Below are 25141 nucleotides of genomic sequence, written 5' to 3'. Positions count from 1 at the left end.
TCATTTCTGGCTATTTATTACCATTTCAACCTTGGGGACATTTCATTAGGTTCTTGGTCCCTTTCAAGGCTCAGTTTCCACATCAGCAAAATGGGGACAGTAGCAACAGATACTTGTTTTTTCCAGTCTTCTTATCACCTACTCTTTCTCCAGGAAAGGTTTCTTGTGTACGCTTTCCTCTGGAGAAAAGAAGAGCCGACAGAGCAGTAAGAAGCCATCAGGATCCTGAGTTGTGCGCCCAGTAGGGAGAGGGAGCAGTCCCGCTTGCATCCCGGGTCCGGAAGCAATCAGGCCCCTTTTCGGCAGCGAGTTGGCCCGGTCTTCGTCTGCCTCAGCCCGCTTTGCCCTCTAGCCTCGAGGCAGAGAGCTGCCTCGGTGCCACAGCTAAATAAGCCCGGCGCCGCGCAGTCTCTGACACGCGCGTAAGGGCCCGGCCTCGTTTTGGCTGCCGCCGCCCTGCCGCCCGCACGGCGCTGCACTGGGGGCGGGGAGTCTGATGGGAGACGCGCGCGGCGCTGAGGAGGCGGCGGCCCGGGAGAGGGAGCGGGAGAGGGACTGGGCGCGGGAGGCGAGAGGCGGGTAACAGAGGGAGGCGCCGCCGCCGCCGCCGCCCGCCCCTTTCCGCTGGGGAGCAGCTGCTGCAGCAGGAGCAGAGCAGGAGCCGCGCAGCCGCCGCCGCCGGGGGATGTGGCCGGTGTCTGCCCCTAGCCGCGTCGCCTCTTGAGTACCAGCCGCCGCTGCAGCCACCGCCGCCGCCTAGCCGTGCGGGGCCAGGCCGCGCCCTCCCCGGGCGCCCGCCGGCTCGCATGCCGAGGGGCTCCGGGGCGTAGCTGCGCGCCCGGCGCCGCCTCCGGGCTCCTTCGGCCCCGCCATGGGCTGCTGCAGCTCCGCCTCCTCCGCCGCGCAGGTGAGGGGCTCCCGCCTCCCGGCCGCCCGCCCGGATGCCTCCCGTGCGCCGCGTCGCTCGGCGGGCGCCCGCTGTCCGATACCTCTCGCTGTCCCCAGCCTCCCCTGAACGCAGCGTGCAGTCCAAAGACTCCCACGCCGCCTTTCCCTCTCCCGGGTCCCGCCGACGCCCGCGCGCTGGCTCCCCGGTCCCGCCGATGCCCGCGCGCTGCTCCGCGGCTGCCGACTGGCGGGCGCCTCTGCGCGTCCCCTGGTGCGCCCTCAGCTCTTCCCGGCCCCTTCCCCACTCGGCCCCCTCCTCCTAGTCACACCTGAGCGGCCCGTCCCGCCAGCCGGCAGGTAGAGGCTGCACTGGCGCCTCCTCTGCCCCAGGTAGCATCCCCTTCCCTGTTCTTCCGGGCCTGGCTCCTCTCTTCCACCTCCGTGAAGTCTCCCCGCCATCCGTCGCCTGTTTTCTGTGCTCCTCGCAGGTGTACCCCCAACAAGGGCTCTTCACCTCTTCCACCGAATTCCGGTTTCTGCTTCATTAGATATTCTGTCCTTTTTCTCTTGCCTGCTGCCCCCCGGCTGGGTTCAGATGTTTCAGCGGGTCCCGGAGCCCTTCCACGGCCCGCTCCGCAGACCTCGCTTGCTCGCTTGCACCCCATCCCCCCTTGGTGCCGTGACCCGAGCCCCGCGGCCTCCCCGCACTCAGAGGCCCCTGCGGGAGCGCGGATTCTGGGCTGGGAAGGAGATTGGGCACCTGGTGGGTGACGGGAGCGTTACGGAAACTCCCTCTTTGTTGCCAGTGTTACAGGAGGAAGAGGTTCCGAATTTAGTTTTTCTGTGGGCACTGGCTGAATGTTGTCGCTGAGGGCTGAGATGCAGAGATTTCTCCCAGCTTCTACCCTGCCCCCATCCAAATTTCGCCAACCTCCTTCTCTCGGATCCGAGCCCTTAACCTGGGTGGAAATGTTTAGACAATTGTATGAGGATCAAATGTAATAGAACTTGACTACTGGCCACTAATAACTGAGAGGACCTGTTTGTAAATTACCTAATTTAGTGGATTAGTGAGTGTATTTACAAATACTATAAAAAGCAATCAGGAATACTGCATCAAACTGTCTTGTGTTGGTGTATGAAAAATAGGCTCTGACAACGCCTGGGATGTAATCTCACAGTTTCATTAGCGTAGAATTTAACTGTGGTCTGTGATTTGTTTGTTTTAGGGGGCAGGAAAGGGTTCTTGTTTTTAGAAATAAAGGATGGTTGTTGGTGAAGAAAAATGCTAGTTTGGGGGAAAAAAAATTCCTCCAGAGATCTAGCATCTGTGATAATGCCAGAAGTGTTTTTACTGCTGCTAAATGACTATATATAACTCAGTTTTAAATAACCTGCATACTTGTTCTGAAAATCTGAGATCTGTTAGAGAGAAAATGACTAGAATTGCAGATGAATGGGAGCATTTATGTTTTATTAGGTATCCATCCTATCATCCTATTCCTCCAGTCCTTTGTTTTTTTTGAGTGTTTGCTTACCCGTTTGCTTTTTTTTTTTTTTCTACTAGCATTATAGTCAGGCTTATTGGTGTAGTTAAACATTCCTATTCAGTTATAATAGCAAAGAAAAAACTATATGTAGAGGTGTTAGGAAAGAGAGGCTTGGTATGTCAGAGTTTTCATATTAACATATAAAGGCGTAGAATTGCACATAACTTTCAACTGGTTAGGATTTTGTGGGGTCTACTTGGGTGCTCTTTAATATTTAAAGATAATTTTCACCAAAAAGGTGTTTTTCAGATTGCCTTTCTTTTCAGAATTGAGTTAATTTACATTCTCTTTTGGTGGTGAAATGCCTTTAAGACAGAAAAGTATTGATAGTTTATGGATGACTTGTTCAGTGCATGAACAATTAAATTCAGGAGGGATGGCTGCTGCACCAGAACTCTGCTTTAAAACAGGTAGTGGGTCTTGCATTTGTCTAGCTCAGCGTCATACTTTTCAGAATGCTATCATATACATTTTCTTTTCTTTTACCTCTTCTCACTGTAGAACATGCCATGTTCTACAGATAAGATGCATGTCATGCACCTAAGGGGTGCATTTTTTTCCTGTGGATTCCTGTAACCAATCAACAGCTGTCAACATTTTTAAGTTCAGCTTTAAGGACTTGTAGTGTTCAGTGGAGCATTGAGGAGCAGGTTTTGTGCCAAAGAGCTGGTCTTTTTTTTTTTTTTCTTCTTCTTATTTGAGATTTTTGGCATCCTTCTTCATTTGTGAAATGTTACTAATCTGCTGGTATTTTAACTCTCCTTTCAGGAGCATCACCAGTTTTAGAATACTGTTGTTCCTATATATGTTTTTAAACAAAATAGGGTTGCAACTCCATATCTTCTCCAGCGTCTCTTAGGGGTCTCAAATGTATTTTCTTCTTCTTCTTCCTTTTTTTTTTTTTAGATGGGGTTTTGCTCTTGTTGCCCAGGTTGCTGGAGTGCAATGGTGCGATCTTGGCTCACTGCAACCTCTGCCTCCCAGGTTCAAGCGATTTTTCTGCCTCAGCCTCCCAAGTAGCTGGGATTATAGGCATGTACCACCTCGCCTGGCTAATTTTATATTTTTAGTAGAGACAGGATTTTGCCATGTTGGTCAGGCTGGTCTCGAACTCCTGACCTCCGGTGATCTACCCGCCTCGGCCTCCCAAAGTGCTAGTATTACGGGCATGAGCCACCGCACTCTACCAGGGGTCTCAAATGTATTTTCACTCAGAATATGTTTGTTTCATCGCTTCTACTGGATTGTAAGCTTCTGGAGCACAAGAACTGTTTTTGTTTTCCTTATTTGTGTATCCACTACAGTGCCTCACTGTAGCTTGTACTTAATAGTTGCTCAGCAGTAGTCACTGGAGGGAATATATAGACATATATTTGAACCTCTGACTGGCAGGTGGCATCGAATGTGACTCTAGACCTGACCCATTGAATTCTATAGGCTGGTTGATTAATTCTGCCAAGCCGTCCTCTTCTAAACTCAAACCTGGACTGTTTAAGTTAAAACTTACCTGCCTTTTCTACATCGCTTTTCTTTCAGTGGTACCATCAGCTTGCAAAATTGTTCAAGGTTTTCCTTTGCTCCTGATAACCTGCTTAATGTGTATGTTTTAGATGGATCAGTGACTATAACATCTTAAAAGAGCTTGTCTGCAAACTCTAACGATAACCTACATAACACATGAAAACAGTGTGCTTTGAGGTAATCTGCAGTTCAGTTTAGCTTTTCTCAGCAGTATCTTCAGCAACTTTAAAGCTCTGGCAGGTTTTTATCAATGTAAATAAAGTGCATTTTCTTTTTGTAGCAGGGATTCACTTTTGAAATACAATTTATTTTCCCTTACAGTCTCTTGCTATGTTGTAGATTCTCATAAAAGAGTTTGTGGTCTTCCAGAGTTTGATCTCTTGTAGTCTGTCCTGTATTATTTTCATTTTCTTGGCAGTGTCTGGGTATCATAATTTCCCATCAAAATAATTATACTGTTTTAGGATTTAGATCAAAGAAAAGTGTCACATTCTATACTAGTATTTCATTGCTAGAGGAGCAGATAATTGGCAAAATAATTTGTGCTGTATCAGCTATGTACATCTAGGATCTTAAAAGTGAGTGAGGGCTCTTAAAGAACTTCTAAAATTATTTAAAAAAATTAATGACCATTACAAGGTGTTTACTAATATTGGTAATTGCTCAATACCGACCAACACGTGATAGTCTTTGCCTAAAAGTCTTTTGAGGGGAACTTAAAAGTAAGATAGTCTTGAGTTTCTTTTTACAGTACTAATCCTCCCTAAGGCTCTTAAAATTTACTCCCATCTCCCTATAATTCGTTTGTTCTGGTATAACCTGACATAATTTCTATCCTTGTAATGTTAAACTTCAAAGTTCACTTGTAAATCTTCGGATTTATTAAATGCTCTTTCTCATTGACAAACCAGTTTGAATGAATCTTTTGAAATATTACTTAGCAAATTGCCATAAGTCTTTGTCCTTAATGGCTACATCATACTTCTCACAGCAGTGCTTTGGAGGCCAGGAGATTTTGCAAGTTTTGTGAAGTTCTGTGTCCTTCAGTTCTAACCTTAGAAATTGTGAGAGGGATGGAGGAGAATCTTTCAGGTTGAACAAACTGCCCCTTGTCTGTCTAGCTTTAGGAGACTTTTGTCCACTGTCTCATTCTATGGTCTTCAAATTGAAGGCTGTATATTTAACTGTCTTTTTGTAGCTCTCATATTCTGTTTTGGGAGTAGTAAAAAACAATCAGAAGTGGTTTACAAATGCTGGTTAACATTTGCATATGCTAACTATGCTTTAACAGAATTTTAATAATACCATCATCTATATCAGCTTTGTGGAGTTTGAAGTCAGATGGTAAAAATTAAATTTGAAGAGTGTAGTGGGAATTACCAACAGAGACTAAAGTTGCTCAATTAAATTATGACCTGCAAAGTAAACTTGATCTAATGGGAACAGAAGTCATGGCATGAAGCCTTTTTTTTCTTTCATCTTCTGAATATTGTGCTGTTAGCGTAGAGGATCTAATCCTCAAAATATGTAAATCAAAGTTAATGTCAAAATTGGAAAATAATGTAAAATGGTAATTTTTTTCTTTTTTTGTTTGAGCCAATGTTTGGCTCTTGTTGCGCAGGCTGGAGTGTGGTGGCATAATCTTGGCTCACTGCAATTTCTGCCTCCCGGGTTCAAGTGATTCTACTGCCTCAGCCTCCCAAGTAGCTGGGATTACAGGCGCTTGCCACCACACCCAGCTGATTTTTTTTTTTTTTTTTTGTATTTTTAGTAGAGATGAGTTTTCACCATGTTGGCCAGGCTGGTCTCGAACTCCTAACCTCAGATGATCCACCCGCCTCAGCCTTCCAAAGTGCTGGGATTACAGGCATGAGCCGCCACGCCCGGCCAATTCCCAAATCTTAAATTGCAGTTTACTAATTTTTTTTTTTTTGAAACAGGGTCTTGCTCTGTCACCCAGGCTAGAGTGCAATGACATGATCATAGCTCACTGCAGCTTTGATCTCCTGGGCTCAAGTGATCCTCCCACCTCAGCCTCCTGAGTAGCTGAGACTATAGGTGCGAGATCATGCCTGGCTATTTTTTTTAATGTTTTAAATTGTTTGTAGAGACAGGATCCCACTATGTTGCCTAGGCTGGTCTCAAACTCCCGGGCTCAAACAATCCTCCTGCCTTGGCCTCCCAAAGTGCTAGGATTATAGGTGTGAGCCACTGCACCCGGCCTACTTTTTTATCTTTAGAAAAGGTTTACTTAAATAAAATTTTGAATTAAAGAATTTCCAAGTTAAATTTCACGCTGCCATTTTGAACTTCCTACAGTTGCTATCTGGAGAGTAGCATGGTACAGCAAAGCTAGTCTACCTAGAATGCTTTCAGGCTTAACAAATACTATATTATCAAATACTATTTGATGTGTTAACAGTACAGTCATTTAAAAATGTTATTGGCCTGGGAAAATTATTCATAAATATATATTCTACTACCAGTAATTGGTTAATAGTTGTTTTTCTGTGCTCCCCTTTCCCCTGATCAAACTGCAAAGAAAGAATGAAATATTTCAGTTTTGTAATTTTGCCTCAGATTTTTGGGACTATAGGGGATATATGAGATAAACCTACTATCACTTTTCTGTTGATCTAAACTAGAATGTAGGAATATGAAGTAGACTGAGGTCAGAGAGATACATTATGAGGTAACTGGGATTAGAAACCTTAGTCTCTTAATCTCTTGTCCTTTCTGTAGTACAGTACTATTAATTGTTAATGTCTTAGGTTTTCTTTTCCTTTCATCCTTGGCTGTACATTGGAATCACTTGGAGAAGTTTACAAATATTATGAAAGTGATGCCTGGGTCCTATTCCCAGAGATTCTTATGTATTGGTCTAAGACTGCTGGCTAGGCATCACAATTTTTTTTTTTCTTTTTTATAACTGCTTCTTGCAGAGCAGGGCTAACCCATAGTAGTGCACCCAGAGTAGCCAGCATCAAAACTTTTAAAAGTTCCCCTGGTAGCCCTCATGTGTCACCAAGTTTGAGAGGCACTGTTCCTTACCCTTTCTCTAGGTAATTTTATCCCTCGTATGGCTTCAGTTACAGTCTATATGTTAACAGTTCCCAAACTAAATTACTGTCCTGGTCGCTGATCCTTATATCCAACTGATTAATTAGCATCTACACTGGAATATTGTATAGGCAACTCAAACTCAGCATGTTTAAATCTGTCCTCAAAATCGTACCCCTCACGCCTGGCTTTTTCAGTACTTTATCTCTGGTTCACTGAATGATACCAATGTCCTGGTTGTGGAAACTGGAGACTTGAGTCCTGTAGGGAAACTGCCTTTCACTCTTTTTTTTTTTTTTTTTTTTGAGACGGAGTCTCGCTCTGTCGCCCGGCCTGGAGTGCAGTGGCCGGATCTCAGCTCACTGCAAGCTCCGCCTCCGGGTTTACGCCATTCTCCTGCCTCAGCCTGCCGAGTAGCTGGGACTACAGGCGCCAGCCACCTCGCCCGGCTAGCTTTTTTGTATTTTTTAGTAGAGACGGGGTTTCACCGTGTTAGCCAGGATGGTCTCGAACTCCTGACCTCGTGATTCGCCCGTCTCGGCCTCCCAAAGTGCTGGGATTACAGGCTTGAGCCACCGCGCCCGGCCCCTTTCACTCTTTTGTATCTAGTCACCACATCTTGCCTCTTTGACCTTCTCAACGTCACTGCCAGCACTCTAGTTCAAGCCTCTGTCATCTCCAGCCCAGTACCTTGGTTACAGATCTCTCTGTAACTATTCATGCTCCCTTCTAATTTTTCTTCGTATTGCAGTCGTGGTGATCTTTGAAAAATCCCAAGCTGATTGTCTTCCTCTCCTATGTAAAACTCTTTAATGGTTTCCCATTGCTTTTAGGACAAAGACCAGAACCCCTGACCCTGGACAATAAGACCCTGTGTGTGGCTGTTCACCATCTCTCTATAGGGTCACCTTGTGCTGTGCTTTTCTTTGCTCATTGCACTGCATCCTCACAGATTCTTCAGTTGGTTGTATTCCTTCCTCTTAGAGGGCTTTTGCATATGTGGTTCACTTGTCTAGAAGGCTCTTTGCTTTGCTCCCTGGCTTTTGGCTGGTTGCTTTAAGTTTCAGCCTGAAAGTCACTTCCTTGGAAAAGCCTTTTCTGATCCCTTCAAACTAGGCCATGTCTCCTCATTAAACTCTCATAGCCTTACGTGTTTTTCCTGTGAGCACTTAAAGCAGTAAACACATAATTTTACAGTTAATGTTAATGTCTAGACTAGGAGGTGACAAACTGCAGCCCATGGGCCAAATCTGACCTGCTACCTGTTTTTGTATGACTTGTAAGCTAAGAATGGTGTTTACATTTTTAAGTGGTTGAAACAAATCAAAAGCATATGATTTCATGATAAATTTGTTTCATAAATTATGACATTTTAATTTATTCATAAGGGTTTATTGGGACACAGTCATACTAATTCATTTACTTGTCTATAGCTGCTTTCATATGACAATGGCAGAGTTGAGTAGTTGTGACAGAGGCCTTATGGCCTGCAAGCATAACTATTTACTCTGGCCCTTTACAGAAAATGTTTGCTGACCCTTGCTCTAGGCTGAGTTGATGAAGAGAGGGCCCATGTTTGCTTTGTTTATTGCCATCTTGGTGCTTAGCTGGTACCAATACATGGTAGGCACTCATGAAATATTTGAATGAATTAACAAATATTTTCTTTCCCTCCATGGATAGAGGTGATTGAACTTTTACCTTAGAATACTGGGGTTTTAAAATTCATTATAAAATTGTAAAAAAGATTCTTCTTTAGAAGATTATTAACAGAATTTTCAGTAGCTCTCTTAAGCAGCTTGTCTGTTGAAGGTATACATGTCATTTATGAAGCAAGTATACTTATAAAGATGTAAGTTACTGGGTCAAGGTGGATGGGAAAGGGCTAGTGCACTCAAGTAATGGACCAGTCAGATTTACAGTGCTTATGTTTTTATAGCAGGCACAAATGGGTGAGACTTTATGGCAAGCATTGTAAAGAAAACGTGTTAGAGCTGGTGAAAAATTTAAGTCATTAAAGAGTTAGACATTGTTATCTCTGCTGTGGGAATTCACTCTGTGAAGACAGTTAAAGTTTTTGACACAGTAATATTTCCTCCTTTTTGGTACTTTTTGTTTTCTCATTTATTTGGAATATAGTATAGCATAATGTTCCAATTTTGAATTTATGCATTGTATAAAATTTAGTATTTTTTTGGCAATTTAAAAAACAGATTTACATTTTTCAGTATGTTTTATTATACTCAATAGAGGGATGCCAGTTTTCTCCCTCTGGGGGACTCCTTTGTAATTGTATAATATGATAATGTTGTATAATAGGATTCATTTAACAAACATTTAGTTGATAAACCACTGAAATTTATTTTTCTGTGAATATTATTATTCCTTTTAGTTGCTCTCTACAATATCCCACAACCAGATATTTAGACTTTTATTTAGTAGGGAAACCCTTAAAAGCAACTTTTATTCCAATTTTTAAGGTTGCCAGAAATGCTGAAAATTATTAAATGTAAGTGTTTGACTTCTGGATATGTTTATAATATGTAAAGTAAAAAAAACCACCAAGAAGATGGAAAAATTGAAAACAGATGACTACTTCAAGATATTTAAGTAGCAGGAAGGTATTAAAGTTTGTTTGTTTGTTTGTTTGTTTTGTAGATTTGTGATAATATAATGATGATTATGTTCTCAGAAAATTCTTCATTATGAACTACTTATGATGTTACAGCTATAAGAAATAAAAAAGGCCAGGTTTGGTGGCCCACACATACAATCCCAACACTTTGGGAGAAAGCAAGAGGATTACTTGAAGCCAGGAGTTCTAGACCAGCCTGGGCAATATAATATAGTGAGACCCATCTCTACAAAAAATAGAAAAAAAAAATTAGCCAGGTATGGTGTTGTGTGCTTTTGGTCTCAGCTACTCGGGAGGCTGATGTGGGAGGAAGATCTCTTGAGTCTGGGAGGTTGAGGCTGCAGTGAGCGGTGATCGTGCCTGTACTGCGGCCTGGGTGGCAGAGCGAGACCCTGTCTTTTTTTTTTAGATGGAGTCTCACTATGTTGCCCGGGCTAGAGTGCAGTGGCGCAATCTCGACTCGCTGCAACCTCTGCTTCCCGGGTTTGAGCACTTCTCTTGCCTCAGCCTCCAAGTAGCTGGAACTACAGGTGCCCACCACCATGGCTGGCTAACTTCATGTATTTTTAGTAGAGACAAGCTTTCTATGTTGGCCAGGCTGGTCTTGAACTCCTGACCTTGTGAATCCGCCCGCCTTGGCCTCCCAAAGTGTTGGGATTACAGGCGTGAGCCACTGTGCCCGGCTGAGACCCTCTCTTAAACAAACAAGCAAGCCAATAATAATAATTTAAAAAATGCTTAAATCCAAATAGCTAAAACATTAAGGAAAATTGATTATCTCCTGTAAGTCAAGGGGTAAGGTAGCTTCCGGGTTGGGTAGTTCAGTGGCTTGACGATGTCAGCAAGGCCATAAATTCTCTCCTTGTTTCTTTTGTGTCATTTTACGGAAGGTAGCTTTTTCTTAACTAGCTCTCCTCAAGATCCCAAGATGGCTATGGCTCTTCTTACCGTCTTTTGCTGAGCTGACAATCTCCAGTGGTTTTCCTTTCATGGGAATTAGAGAGGGCTGCACACTCATCCCTAAACAAGCTGTAACAAGAGGAAGGCAAAGGACTCTGCAATTGGTTTAGACTAACCAGGACTTCCCTCTGAATCAAGTGAGGGGCAGAGCAACACCAGAACTAAAGGAGGACTTTGCCAGCAAGGTGGCGGCAGCGATGCAGGAGCGGGCATGGTGGCTGGATAGGTAGCCAATACTATCTGCTATGATTTTGCCATCTTCTTTTGTCTTTAAATCAGACTTCTGTAGTGTTTCCTAACATTTTATTTATAGCTCCATTATGAACTTCACAGTTCGTAGTTCAAAGTCACACAGTTATCTTCTTCTTGTCCTAGTGATGCTGCTCAAGCCATTGCTGAAACCCCTGTCTTTCTTTTTTGCCCACCCCCACTGCATCTTTCCCATTCTGAGCTAAGGACAGCTTCAGATGAAGAAGAGCATTTTGAGGTTGGATTAATGGTTAAGTAGTGAGTTAGTATTCTTGCAAGCCATGGTCCCTCAAGAGCACCTTGGGGGTTAGTATGACCTCTTCTCTCTCTGGCTCACAATCTCCTTTTCTACCTCTTCTGAAGTCTCACTTCTGTCTGTGTTTATCTCTTTCAAAATTGGGTATCAAAAAACTGATAGTTTTTATTTTCCTTATTTTTCTTTCCACCTCCAGCTAATACACTTAAGGAGCTATAATACTGAGTGGAATATATTAAAGAGGGAAAAAGAGAGTGCCGCTGTTTTCTTTTTTTTTTTAACTTGCTTACTTTCAGGGTTTTTTTTTTTTTTTTAAATAATTAAACTGAAAAGTCACATCATTATTTAGAGTATCTCTGATATAAAGAGTTCTCACAGTATATAAAAGGCATCCTTGCAATACATGATTTATAGAAGGAAATAAACTAATGTCTAAATATGTTCAATTTTGTTAATAACCAAATTAAAGCATAGAGGCATCCTTTCACATCTGTAACTTTGGTAATAGTTAACAAAATAATATTAATTGCCCAAGTGGTTTTGACTCAGATATACTTTATTGATTTGCTGGAATAAATTGGAATGATCCTCTTGAGATACATTAAAAGCCTTAAAAAAAATTGACACCCTTTATTTGGTAATTCAAAAGTTGAGTAATGCTATATGTAAGAATCTTTTTATTGTAGCATTATTTATAATGGCAAAAAGTTTAAAACATCATATATTTGCTATAAAACTTTGTTCCTTTTTCTTTTTTTAAATTTTATTTATGTATTTATTTATGTATTTTTTTTTTTTTAGACGGAGTCTTGCTCTGTCGCCCAGGCTGGAGTACAGTGGTGTGATCTTGGCTCACTGCAAGCTCTGCCTCCCGTGTTCATGCCATTGTCCTGCCTCAGCCTCCTGAGTAGCTGGGACTACAGGAGCCCACCACCATGCCTGGCTAATTTTTTGTAATTTTTAGTGGAGACGGGGTTTCACCATGTTAGCCAGGATGGTCTCGATCTCCTGACCTCGTGATCCGCCCACCTCAGCCTCCCAAAGTGCTGGGATTACAGGCATGAACCACTGCGCCCGGCTTCTTCCTTTTTCTTATTAAAATCCATTTGAATTTAGTCTGTTATACTTCCTCATTGCCAACTAAATGATCCTCCCTTAGTCATTGAGTGGCCTTTTGCCTTCCTCAGAAGTCCTTTTACTATTTCTTCTCTAAACAGCTATTAGAATCCAGAGGATTGAACACCATTGTATACTGAGAGGAGGGTGGGCTCTATAGCCAGACTATATTGATGTGAATCCTGCCTTGTCACTAGTTGAGTTATTTGGGGCCACAATCTTTTTTTTCTTTTTTTTGAGACAGAGTCTCGCTCTGTAGCCCAGGCTGGACTGCAGTGGCACGATCTTGGCTCACTACCAGCTCCGCCTCCTGGGTTCACGCCATTCTCCTACCTCAGCCTCCCGAGTAGCTGGGAGCACAGGCGCCCACCACCACGCCCGGCTTACTTTTTGTATTTTCAGTGGAGACAGGGTTTCACCATGTTAGCCAGGATGGTCTTGATCTCCTGACCTCGTGATCTGCCTGCCTCGGCCTCCCATGGTGCTGGGATTACAGGTGTGAGCCACCATGCCCGGCCTGGGCCACATTCTTTAACCTTTGGTGCCTGAGTTTCACCAGCTGTAAAATATAAACAATAATAAAACTTGTCTCATAAGCTTTTAGCAAACTGCACAACTCATGAATGCATCTCAGAAATTGCAATATTAATGTAAACTAAATCTCCCTGATGTTCTAATAACCATTAATCCTTCCCTTAAAACTGTTTTTGTGTTTGAGATTTGGAAAGGTACCCTGACTTCCAAAAATTTTATTTTTGAGACAGGGTCTCGCTCTGTCACCCTGGCTGGAGTGCAGTGGTGGATCTTGGCTCACTGCAACCTCCACCTCCCAGACTCAAGCAATCCTCCCACCTCAGCTTCCCGGGTAACTGGGACTACAGGCAGGTACCACCATGCCTGCTAATTTTTGTATTTTTTGTAGAGATGGGGTTTTGCCATGTTGCCCAGGCTGGTCTCAAATGCCTGAGCTCAAGTGATCTGCCCACTTCAGCCTCTCAAAGTGCTGGAATTACAGGCATGAGCCACCACACCCCGCCTGGTTTATATTCTTGTGATAATTTTATTATGAGGCAGAGTATCATTTAAGAGTTGGATCCAGCTGCATACGACAGAAAACTGAAAGAAACTAGATAAACCAGTTAAAAATGTATTTCTTACCCAAAGTAAGTCCAGAAGTAGTGGTTTCAAGGGCTGATATGACACTCCTTGTTTATCAAAGACCCACTCTCCTTTTGGTTCCATTATGTAAGCATATGGTTTTCATTCTTAAGATTACAAAAATACCTGGAAACTTTTTATTTTTATTTTTATTTTTTTTTTAGACAGGGTCTCTCTGTGTCACCCAGGCTAGAGTGCAGTGGTGAGATCTCAGCTCACTACAGCATCAATCTCCTGGGCTCAAGCGATCCTCCTGGCTCAGCTTCTCAAGTAGCTGGGACTACAGTCATGTACTACCATGCCCAGCTAATTTTTGTATTATTTTTATTTGATTTTATTTTTTGAGAGGGAGTCTTGCTCTGTCACCCAGGCTGAAGTGCAGTGGCGCGATCTTGGCTCACTTTAACCTCCACTTCCTGGGTTCAAGCATTCTCCTGCCTCAGCCTCCCGAGTAGCTGGGATTACAGGCACCTGCCACCACACCAGGCTGATTTTTGTATTTTTAGTAGAGATGGGGTTTCACCGTGTTGGCCAGGCTGCTCTCAAACTCCTGACCTCAGGTAATCCACCTGCCTTGGCCTCCCAAAGTGCTGGGATTACAGGTGTGAGCCACCGTGCCCGGCCTTTTATTTTTTGAGACCTAGTTTTACTCTTGTTGCCCAGGCTGGAGTACAATGGCACGATCTCAGCTCACTGCAACCTCCGCCTCCCGGGTTCAAGCGATTCTCCTGCCTCAGCCTCCTGAGTAGCTGCGATTACAGGCATGTGCCACCACGCCTGGCTAATTTTGTATTTTTAGTAGAGATGGGGTTTCACCATGTTAGTCAGGCTGGTCTCGAGCTCCTGACCTCAGATGATCTGCCTGCCTTGGCCTCCCAAAGTGTTGAGATTACAGATGTGAGCCACTGTGCCCAGTCTGTATTTTTTTGTAGAGATGAGGTCTCCCTATGTTGCCCAGGCTGGTCTCAAATTCCTGGGCTCAAGGGATCCGCCCATCTTGGCCTCTAAAGTGCTGGGATTACAGGCATGAGCTACCGTGCCTGGCCCCCAGATTGTAAACTGTGTCTGGAAAATGAATGCAAAGAGAAACAAACAGAAATTATGAGAGGCTAAATTGGGTGGTGAGGAGTTCAGGGGATGAGGGAACCAAGAGAGGAAGGAATAGTTGGGGAGTGGGCTTCCTGAAAATGATTCTCCAACAAAAGATCTGGTCTGGAAGAGTGGGGTTTAGAAACAGTGAAGGGCAGACAGATTTTAGTAGAAAGCAGGGAGAGAAGAGGGCATTCCAGTGGAAAGGAACGGCTTGATCAAAGGCAATAAAGCAGACAATAACTTGCTGCATGTCAGCATGGAAAGGAGACCTGACCAGAGTGGAGTAAAGAGATGTTACATGTGGGGAAGGCATTCGTATTTGAAGGGGAGCAAAATGGGCAGCCATGAAGGGATTTTCAGAGTGGTTTAAGGAAGATTAATTTGACAGCATACCTGCACCTGAATGGGAGAAATGGAAGGCAGAGGCCACCCAGGAAGCTGTTCAGTAACTCATACCAGTGTAAACAGGAAACAGAGAACAGACATTGTGGAGTCGAAATAAAATAGACCTTCCTGACTTAATCTGGATATGTGGAATGAAGAAGGAACTAGCACAGATGTTTCGAATGCCACATCGTGGAAGAAGGGTATTATATAGTATGTGGAGAGGGGAAGATGAATTCAGTTTTGTATGGACTGACTTGAGGTGGTACTGATATTAATACCTCCAGGTAGTATTTCCATAGGCAATTGAAGACCCAGAACTGGATTTCAGAAAATGCTTTTAAGTCATGAGCATGTAGAACATAGAGAACACCAATCATTGCTGGGGATTTACTGTGTAGTAGCCTCTGGACTAAGTGCTTTACATACAGTTCTCATTTTATTCTCACAACTCTCAGGTGGGTCCCAGTTAGCCTCATTTTACAGATGAGGAAACAGAAACTCAGAAAGGCGTAGGTACCTTGCCTAAGATCGCCCATGTAGTGTAAAACCGGGAGTAGTTCCAAGCCTGTGCACTTCTGCTGTATTTCCCTCTGCTGTTCTGAGAACTACTGTATTAAATGGTAGATTGAATGTACCTTAGATACCACATTTCTGTCAGTTAAATTCAGAGATTCTCTGTGCTGTTTGCTGTTTGTTCTTTTTTTTTGAGACGGAGTGTTGCTGTGTTGCCTAGGCTGGAGTGCAGTGGCGTGGTCTTGGCTCGCTGCAACCCCTGCCTCCCAGGTTCAAGCTGTTCTCCTGTCTCAGTCTCCCAAGTACCTGGGATTATAGGTGCCCGCCACCACACCCGGCTAATTTGTGTGTATGTGTGTGTGTGTGTGTGTTTGTGTATATATATATATATTTTTTTTTTTTCTTTTTTTTTTTTTTTTGGTAGAGATGGGGTTTCACCATGTTGGCCAGGCTGGTCTCAAATTGCTGACCTCAGGTGATCGCCCGCCTTGGCCTCCCAAAATGCTAGGATTACAGGTGTGAGCCACTGCACCTGTTTGTTCTCTCTTTAAAGTCTATATGTAGGTTGGTTTTAAATCAGTGCACCTCAAACTATAGAGGCCAGGGTATGACAGTTTGGAGCAGAGTCTGAAAGTGGTGGTTATAAACTTCAGACTCTGAGTAAGGATCAAAGACTACTGTGCATTTCCTCTGGGGCCCTTCCATATTTTCTTCTAAGAACTAAGTCTGAGCAAGTCTATCATAGCAGCAAGTTTACTACTTATGAATATAATTGTGTTCTTTCCCCATAATTCACCAATTCCTGAAAATACACTTTTAAATAAGGAATGGATATTTATATGTTTAGTCAGTCTTTGGAGATTCATGGTCTCCGAAAGGGTTAATGTAATTGATGCTTGTATTATTAATATTGAGTACCAACAAGGCTCTGGAGAGTAGTAAGAGAGGAAAGGGTGAAGAAAATGGCCTCAATGAAGTTGTCTCTGGAGCAAAAATGATTAGTGTGCACATTAAGATCAAGTTACGAAGGCAGAGATTCCTACCATCAGAGCAAGAGCTGGAATTTTTAAAATAATAAACTTCACTTTAAAAACTCAGCATATTTAAGAGAGTTTTATTCCTTGCTTACTAAGCCTCGAAAGTTTTTCCAAATCTATTTTGCTTGTGGTTTTGTATTTTCATGACGATTTTGAAACCACAAGTGTTGGAAGACAATTCTAAAGATACCAAGTTTTAAATATATCTTGACATATTTTGAAACTAGCCATACTTTTTATCAAGAAAAACATTTTTGAATGTACACTGCTGATAGAAGCAGATTTCAGTTATGTAAGTTTGGAAATAATACTTTAATAAGGCACTTCATTTTAAAACTGAAAGCAATTCTAGTTTGCTGCTAGTTTTAAAAAGTTTATAGTTTAATGTAATCTGAGAAAGTAAACTAAGACCAAGTGGAAACACTTATTTATCTTGAGGTTGCAACAAGCAAATTGAGCTGGGAGCATTCTGGGTGAGGAAGGATCTGCTCCTTAAACCAGGCTCTATGATAAATGGTGCTCTACATGCCATCCCTTTTAAAGATCCAAATGTTTCTTACATAAGAATATCTTAGTTAGGATTTCTCCCAAGTATGTGCTTCCAAAGCACCAGGGCTACAAGGTGTTCTGCCAAAAAAAGGGTTCTGAGGTCAGAAAAGTTTGAGAGGTTCTTCTTACTCACATCATACCACCGCCTCACCGTCCCCCAACCCCATTTGAAAAGGAATCATGTGTATTAGTATATTTAGGGCCATCGTCCTGCCTCCCAGGAAACCAGTTTAACTTTGCTTAACTGGCCTTTATTGGACTTATCTGTCCTTAAAAATTTTTTTCATTATGTCTCAAACTGCTCTCCTGCAGAGCACACTTTGAGTAACACTGCTTGAAATATTGGTTCTCAATTTCATTCTCCTAAATGACAACAAAAGTGATAACTGTGAAACAGAAGCAACACTAAGGTTGTTGGATCAGGTGACTCTTAGCTAAGAATCACTCAGCTCTGAAACTGAGTTTAAACACATCACAAACTTCATGTTTTTCTTTAAACTATTGGCAAGAGTAGATACATTTCAAGTCACTCAAGTATATTATAACTTAAAACCCTTTCACCTGAATCATTGTTTCTCAGATTAGTGATTTGCGATCTCCAAGGGATATTAGGTAGGGTAAATGATTGACAAAAGGATCCTTCAAGTGTGAAACTTAATAATATGAACTGCTATGGGGTCAGCTGGGCCAACAGCAAGAAGGGGAGCCGTCATCTGCACTGGAGGATTTTCTCCTTCCTTCAAGTCTGCTGCAGCAGAGGGGCAGTTACAGTTATCACTTAAACTCCAAATGGCCATCTGGAGATGGAATGCTTCTTTTATTGGAGAAGGAATTGAGGACAGGGATGATGGGCCAAGCAAATAACAGATCCTCAATAAATGTTTATTGAATACATACAGATTAGGGATGGAGTATTCAGAGACTAAACATTTAGTTTGTGGTGCTGATACTTGTCAAGACTATGGTTAAAATGAATATAACTTGCCAATGGAGAGAAATGGGAATGAACCTGAAAATTAAAACTAGGTACCATTCAAAATGTTTAATTCTGGTGGACTTTTGAACCCTACCTTGCTAGCTTGTGTTCCTAGGTTACAATGAAGTCTTGGTGAAGACATTAATATTATCCAATCAGGAAAAAAGGCACATCATAAGCTAGAACCCTCTGGGCCTCTTCAAAACCTCAGTATGACAGGTAATTAGCACTGGACGATAGATTTGTTATATAAGAATGAGAACCTTCTTTCCATTCTGCCACACCCCTTTCCCCCATTTCCCTGCAGCACACCTCTTGTTTCTGGCCCACAGAGCGTAATGAAAGCTCTTCTGGCCCATTTTCTCAGTGCCTGCCTCGGAGTAGGATGGGTAAAGCTCCAGTCTTAAGTATTTTGTTCAGAATGTGACCAGGAAGGTGACAAGCAGCACTGCTTCTGCCCAGTGCAGCAATAAGGAAACTTAGGACAAAGGGAAGATGCTGAAAAGTAAAATAAAAGAACCAAGAATATCAGTAGAATAAAAAGAGAATTCCAAACTGGCTGCATGCTTTGGTTCTGTTCAATGTTTATGGGCTGGTGTGCTGCTCAGGCTGCTAAGTACTGGGCTCAACAAAGAATGAGACTTTTCCCTCTGTAAGTGTGCTGTCTGTTAAGGGAGATGCTATGGAGGGGTGTAGCTTTGTCAGTGTGCCAGAGCACAGCTGAATCTATTTCTCTCTCTCCTTTTTTTTTTGAGAGGGAGTCTTACTTTGTCACCCAGGCTGGAGTGCAATGGCACGATCTTGGCTCACTGCAGCCTCTGCCTCCCAAGTTCAAGTGATTCTCCTATCTCAGCCTCCCAAGTAGCTAAGACTACAGGCGCCCACCACCATGCCCAGCTGATTTTATTTTTTTATTTTTAGTTGAGACAGGGTTTCACCATATAGGTCAGGCTGGTCTCGAACTCCTGACCTCAGGTGATCCGCCTGCGTTGGCCTCCCAAAGTGCTGGGATTACAGGCGTGAGCCACTGTGCCTGGCCCTGTGTTTCTTATATAGCTAAATATTAGTATAGTTTACAAGGTGTAAAGCACTGATAATTCCTTGCTAGATTTTAAACTAATTTTCAAAACTGAAAACTAGAAATACAAAAGTGCCCTAAAGGAACATAGATGTTATTTTTGAAGTTTGGTGTGTGTTTCTGCTTAACTGGTAAGGACGAAGTTCAGTAAACTTTAGGATAAAGTTACTGTGTTTGTAGGCATGACATTTTATTATACAGAGTGAAAAAAAATACCATCCTTGAGTAAGAAAATAACAAAGCTTCAGATGCCTATATGCAAGTCACAATGACTTTTGAGGCAGTCCCATTGAGAAGATTGTACCTATAATATGGGTAATGTTTGAATTTTCATGTTGAAATGACCAGTTTTTAAGCTAATAAATGAGTTTTGTTCTTTGATAGAGCAGATTCTAGAACATTTAAAGTAGAACACATCAAAAGTATTCTTCTGTCGTTGTTGACTAACCTATGGTGGCTCTCTTGTTGCTCTTATGTGTTTATGACTTAGTCATGTATCTCTGCCCTATTACCCTGCCAGGTAAACCCAAGTGCTCTTGCCATAGTCCTGAAGTCTCATACCTAACTGGGCACAGTGACCTGTTTAATGTTCCATGGCCACTGAACTACAGGGTCCAGAATGGATTCAGGGACACCCAACTCCTCAATTTGTTTCCTACCACTACATCAGACCACCTTCTCATTTATCTTCCAGCTTTCTCCCATCCAGACATACATTTTCTCTTTATGCTCTTTAAGTATTTTTGTCTCATTTGGTTCCAAAAATATTTTAGGTAATTTTTAATAAAGTGTAAATATATTTAAGACTTTTGAAATGAAAAGCCAAAAGCTGAAAGGAGGTGGAGGTAGGATAAAAGGAAAAAGAAGCACGAATGTACTGAGTGCCTGAACTTCTTCACCTCAGGCACTCAGGTACCAGTGTTTCTAGTCCTATTTTAGAATGATACTGATTCAAAGGAAATTGTCACATGGAATCCTTTTACAGAACTGCACAACTGTCAGGGACTTAAGAGGTCTACCAAGGTAGCCATGAATTTTGTATCACATCCTCTACATGGATTTTGTTCGGTCTTTGTTTAAACACTTCCAGCAACAGATAACTTACTGCTTCCTGAGACATTTGTTCTACATTCAGGCAGTTATTAGAAATTTCTTTTTGTACTACCGAGCTCTGTGTCCATGTAACTTTATTGTTCTGATTCTGTATCCATTAGCCAAACAGAATAAAAAACTGAAATTGGTGTGTGCTAAGGTATGTGTGTGTGTGTTTTAAAGTTAAACACCTTTAGTTTTTACAACCATGTCCGAATGTCAGACTTTCAGAAACTCTACTGTTCTGGGCCACTTCTTTACTTTCCTTTTATGCTTTGATTATTAAATCTATGTAATTTTTATTTTTATCAGTTACACATGTATGTGTTTTTTTGTTTTGTTTTTTGTTTTTTGTTTTTGAGATGGAATTTCACTCTTGTTGCCCAGACTGGAGTGCAGTGGCGCGATCTTGGCTCACTCAACCTCCGCGTCCCGGGTTCAAGTGATTCTCCTATCTCAGCCTACCGAGTAGCTGGGATTATAGGCGCCTGCCACCATGCCCAGCTAATTTTTTGTGTATTTTTAGTAGAGACGGAGTTTCACTATCTTGGCCAGGCTGGTCTCGAACTACTGACCTCAGGCGATCCACCCGCCTCAGCCTCCCAAAGTGCTGGGATTACAGACATGAGCCACCGCACCCAGCTCACATGTTTGTATTTTAAAGAGTTAAGCATTTCTAGGGCTTGTTATTTTAAAAAGCCACCTCCCCATTTTCTGCTGCCCTGAGACCACCACTTTTAATTCTTTAATTCTTTTGTTTTCCCCCCATATATCTTTAATTTGCTTATACTGCTGCCTCCTCGCTTTTCAATTTTTGACATTAATTTTGGACTCCACTGTAGAAGATGAAGATTGATTTGTCTTCCAATGCCATCCTCTGCCCTATCCCATGCACCTACTTTGGATTGCCCTTATCCTTCTGCTACAGATATATAATCATAACTTGGATCAATGTTCAGTCTTTTTTTTTTTTTTTTTTGAGATGGAGTCTACTGTGTCACCCAGGCTGGAGTGGCGTGATCATAGCAGTGGCGTGATCATAGCTCGCTGCAGCCTCAACGTCCCAGGCTCAAGTGATTCTCCCACCTCAGCCTCCTGAATAGCTGGTACCACAGATTTGCACCACCACACCCAGCTGATTTTTAAAAATTATTTTGTGGAGATGAGTTCTCACTATGTTTCCCAGGAGGGTCTCGAACTCAGACTCAAGTCATCCTCCTGCTTTGACCTCCCAAAGTGTAGGGAATACAGGCGTGAGCCACCGCACCCTGCCTAATGTTTAGTCTTCATCTTATGACTAAGTGGTTGCTCTTAACAGCTAAGTCATGTAATATTTCATCATTTGTCACTCTTGGAGATCATGGTTGTCGTGTTCTACTGTCTACCCAGCTTTCTAGTAATTTGCACTTATAACTGGCTTATAAACTCTCACCTAGTTGTGTGAATCTCCTTTGAGTAAGCTCAGATACCTTAGATATTCTTTTAGTTTCAATTTCCTGAATAGATCTCTCCCATTCCTCCAAACTGGGCTGGACACTTCTCATGCCTGCTTTTTTATAAAGCTGTCAGTTTAAGATCTCCTGTCACATAATGCCTGGAATTTTTTTTTTTTTGAGACGAAGTTTTGCTCTTGTTGTCCAGGCTAGAGTGCAATGGCACGATCTTGGCTCACTGCAACCTCTGCCTCCTGGGTTCAAGTGATTCTCTTGCATCAGCCTCCCGAGTAGCTGGGATCACAGGCATGTGCCACCACGCCTGGCTAATTTTGTATTTTTAGTAGAGATAGGGTTTCTCCATGTTGGTCAGGCTGGTCTTGAACTCCCAACCTCAGGCAATCTGCCCACCTCGGCCTCCCAGAGTGCTGGGATTACAGGCGTGAGCCACTGTGCCCAGCCCATACCTGGTATTTTCTTAATCTTTCTTGTATTGGATTCCCAATTATCTGGATCCCACGTGTTTTTTTAAAGTTTATTTTTTAATTTACATGCAGTACAATTCACTTTTTGTTCTACAGTTCTATGAGCTTTGACAGATGCATGGCCTTATGAAGCCACTACCACCAGTACCAAGACACAGAACAGTTCTTACTTCCAAAAATTCTCTCGAGCTGCCCCTTTGTCATCAGATCACTCCTCTACCCTTGGCAACCACTGATGTATCCCTGTAGTTTTGCTTTTTCCAGAATGTCATATAAATGGAATCATACAACATTGTAACCTTTTGGAGTTCGGCTTCTTTTCTTCAGCATAATGCATTTGAGATGCATCCATGCTATTGCATGCATCGATAGTTTGTTTTTATGGCTAAGTAGTATTCCATTATATGAATATATCATAGTTTATTCACCAGTTGAAGAACACTGGGTTGTTGCCAGTTTGGGGTGATTATTAATAAAGCTCCTGTAAACACTTATATGCAGTGTGAACGTTTTCATTTATCTTCGGTAACTATCTGGGAATGGAATTGCTGGATTGTATGGTAAGTGAATGTTTACAAGAATCTGCCAAATTGTTTTCCAAATGGGCTGTACCATTGCGCATTCCCATGAGCAATGTATAAGAAGAGTTCTAATTGTTCCATATCCTCGTGAGCACTTGGTATTGTCAGTTTATTTTTTAAATTGTTGGCATAGACATTTAGTAATATCCCACTATGGTTTTAATTTGCATTTTCCTAGGGACCAGAGATGTTGAACATCTTTTCATGTACTTATTTAATATCTGTATATCTTTCTTGGTGGTGTATCTTTCGAATTATTGCTGTGTGTGTGTGTGTGTGTTGAGAGACGTGATCTAACTCTGTCAGCCAGGCTGGAGTGCAGTGGTGCACTCCTAACTCACTGCAGCCTCAAACTCCTGAGCTCAAACGGTCTTCCTGTCCTAGCCTCTCAATTAGCTAGGCCTATAGGTGTGTGCCACCGTACCTGGCTAAGTTTTATTTATTTTTTATTTTTATGTAGAGACAGGGTCTCACTGTGTGCCCAGGCTGGTCTCAAACTGCTGGCCTCAACCAATCCTCCTTTCTTGACCTCCCAAAGTGCTGAGATTACAAGCATAAGCCACCATGATTGGCCTTCATTGCTTATTTAGTGGAGGGAGTTTTGTGGAGTAAGTGGGTTTGCTTCCTGTCTTTTCCTACCACTGGCTCGAGATTCAGCTTTTTGGAGTGTACTATTTAATCTCTTATTGTTGAGAGTTCTTTTATACATTCTGGATACAAGTCTTTTATCAGATATGAGACTTGCAAATATTTTCTCCCAGTATGTTTATTGTTCTTTCATTCTTTCAATCTTTCAAAGAACAAACATTTAAAATTTTGACAAAAGTCTATTTTATCAATTTTTCTTTTGTGATTTATGCTTTTGATATCATAGCTAGGAACACTGCCTAGTCCAAGGTCACAAATATTTTCTCCTATGTTTTATTCTAAAAATTTCTAGTTTTACATTTTACACTTAGGTCTGTTATCTATTTTGTCAGTCTTTATATAAGGTTGAGTTGGTTTTCTGTTTTTTTTGTGTGTGTGTGTGTGAATATCCATTTATTTCAGTGCAATGTATTGACAAAGACTGTTTTCCATTGAATTGCCTTTGTATCTTTCTCAAATATCAACCATATATGTGTGGATCTATTTCTGAACTTTCTGTTCTGTTTCATCCATTTGTTTGTCTTAATACTAGTACTGTATGGTCTTGATTATTGTAGCTTTATAGTATATATTGAAATCAGGTTATATGAGTCCTTTAACTTTTTCCTTCCTTTTCGAAGTTATTTTGACTATTGTAGTTCTTTTGCCTTTCCCTATACATTTTAGAATCAGCTTGTCAATATCTACAAAAAATTTTGCTGAGATTTTGATATGACTTGCATCCCTGTATGGATCCTTTAGGGAAGAATTAATTGTCAAATAATACTGAGTCTTCCCATCTATGAGTGTGGTGTAGTTCTCCATTTATTTAAGCCTTCTTTGAGTTTTTTTCTCCCCATCAGTGTTTCTGTACTGGTGTTATTTTTCTTGATTTATTCCCTTGATTTGGTAGAACACCTCCTTCAGTAGCTTACTGAGAAAGGCTCCATGAGGGAAGTTTTTTGACACCTTGCATGTTTTTATTTTTATGTCACATATGTAATAGTTGAGTGGATACAGAATTCTAGGTTGGAAATTATTTTTCCTCAGAATTTTAAGTGAGTTGTTCCATTGCCTTCTGACTTCTAGGGTCACTGTTGAAGTCTGCTATTCTGATTCTTGATTCTTCATATTAAACTTATTCACTCTCAAACCTTTTAGGATCTTCCTTATAACCCACATTCTGACATTTTTCACCGATGGGCCTTCTATCCATTATGCTGGATACAGTGTGGGCTCTTTCAATCTGAAAATTTCTGGTTTGCTGTTGGGAAAATTTTTTCTTGATTCTTTCTTGGATTTTTTCCCCCCATCTCTTCCCCCTGTTTCTGAATTTTCTTACCTTTTAAAAGTATTTTTGAACTCCTTGTCTTTTCTTCACATTGCAATAGATTTCCTTAATTTACCTTTCAGTATTTCTATTGTGTTTTTATTTCTGCTATGATTTCTAATTTCCTAGTGGGTGCTTTTGTTCTCTTCAGTAATCTTTTTTTTGTTTGTTTGTTTTTACATCATCTGTTCTTATCTCTGTGTGTGTGTTTTAATTTCACTTCTCTCTGCAACGGCGTCATCTTTTCCTTCCAAGTAATTTCTTTCTGTTTGTCATGGTAAAAGATTCCTTAAATGTCTGGTCATCCTTAGCTCTGGTTATTATTGATATTTAGGAACAGGGCCCTAGAAGATTGTTGGAAAGCATTGTATTATTTGGGTATGGGATTGTTGGCTGTGGCACTTTCTGTAGAGTGGTCTGGCTCGCCTTTTTCTTTGGGAAACACTAAGTGTCAGTATCGTTTGGTCATTTCTCTTGGACTCATCAGATTTCCCGAGAGAAGTCTCTTCTGAGCTCCTGGAAAGGATTAGTCTGGCTGCCAGAGTCCTGGTACTCAAGCAGGGAAAGA

At 41.8% G+C, this 25141-nt stretch overlaps 1 protein-coding gene across 3 annotated transcripts in view; it reads left to right on the top strand.

The window, feature by feature from the left end:
• Positions 1-484: 484 nt before the first annotated feature.
• The window catches only part of SLC44A1 (solute carrier family 44 member 1), a 199241-nt gene continuing 174584 nt past the window's right edge, over positions 485-25141 (top strand). The window contains exon 1 of one of the 3 annotated variants that reach the window (XM_033237915.1): positions 485-907. In XM_033237915.1, coding sequence (XP_033093806.1) covers positions 872-907 — 36 coding nt within the window. In that variant the 5' untranslated portion in view covers positions 485-871. The remainder of the gene's footprint in view (positions 908-25141) is intronic. The other 2 variants (XM_033237916.1, XM_033237917.1) reach the window with 2 other exon arrangements.

This window comes from Trachypithecus francoisi, unplaced genomic scaffold (assembly GCF_009764315.1).
Source record: "Trachypithecus francoisi isolate TF-2019V2 unplaced genomic scaffold, Tfra_2.0 Lachesis_group16, whole genome shotgun sequence".
NCBI lineage: Eukaryota > Metazoa > Chordata > Mammalia > Primates > Cercopithecidae > Trachypithecus > Trachypithecus francoisi.
The sequence above is the reverse complement of the archived record's forward strand: the minus strand, read 5'-3'. Positions and strand labels throughout refer to the sequence as shown.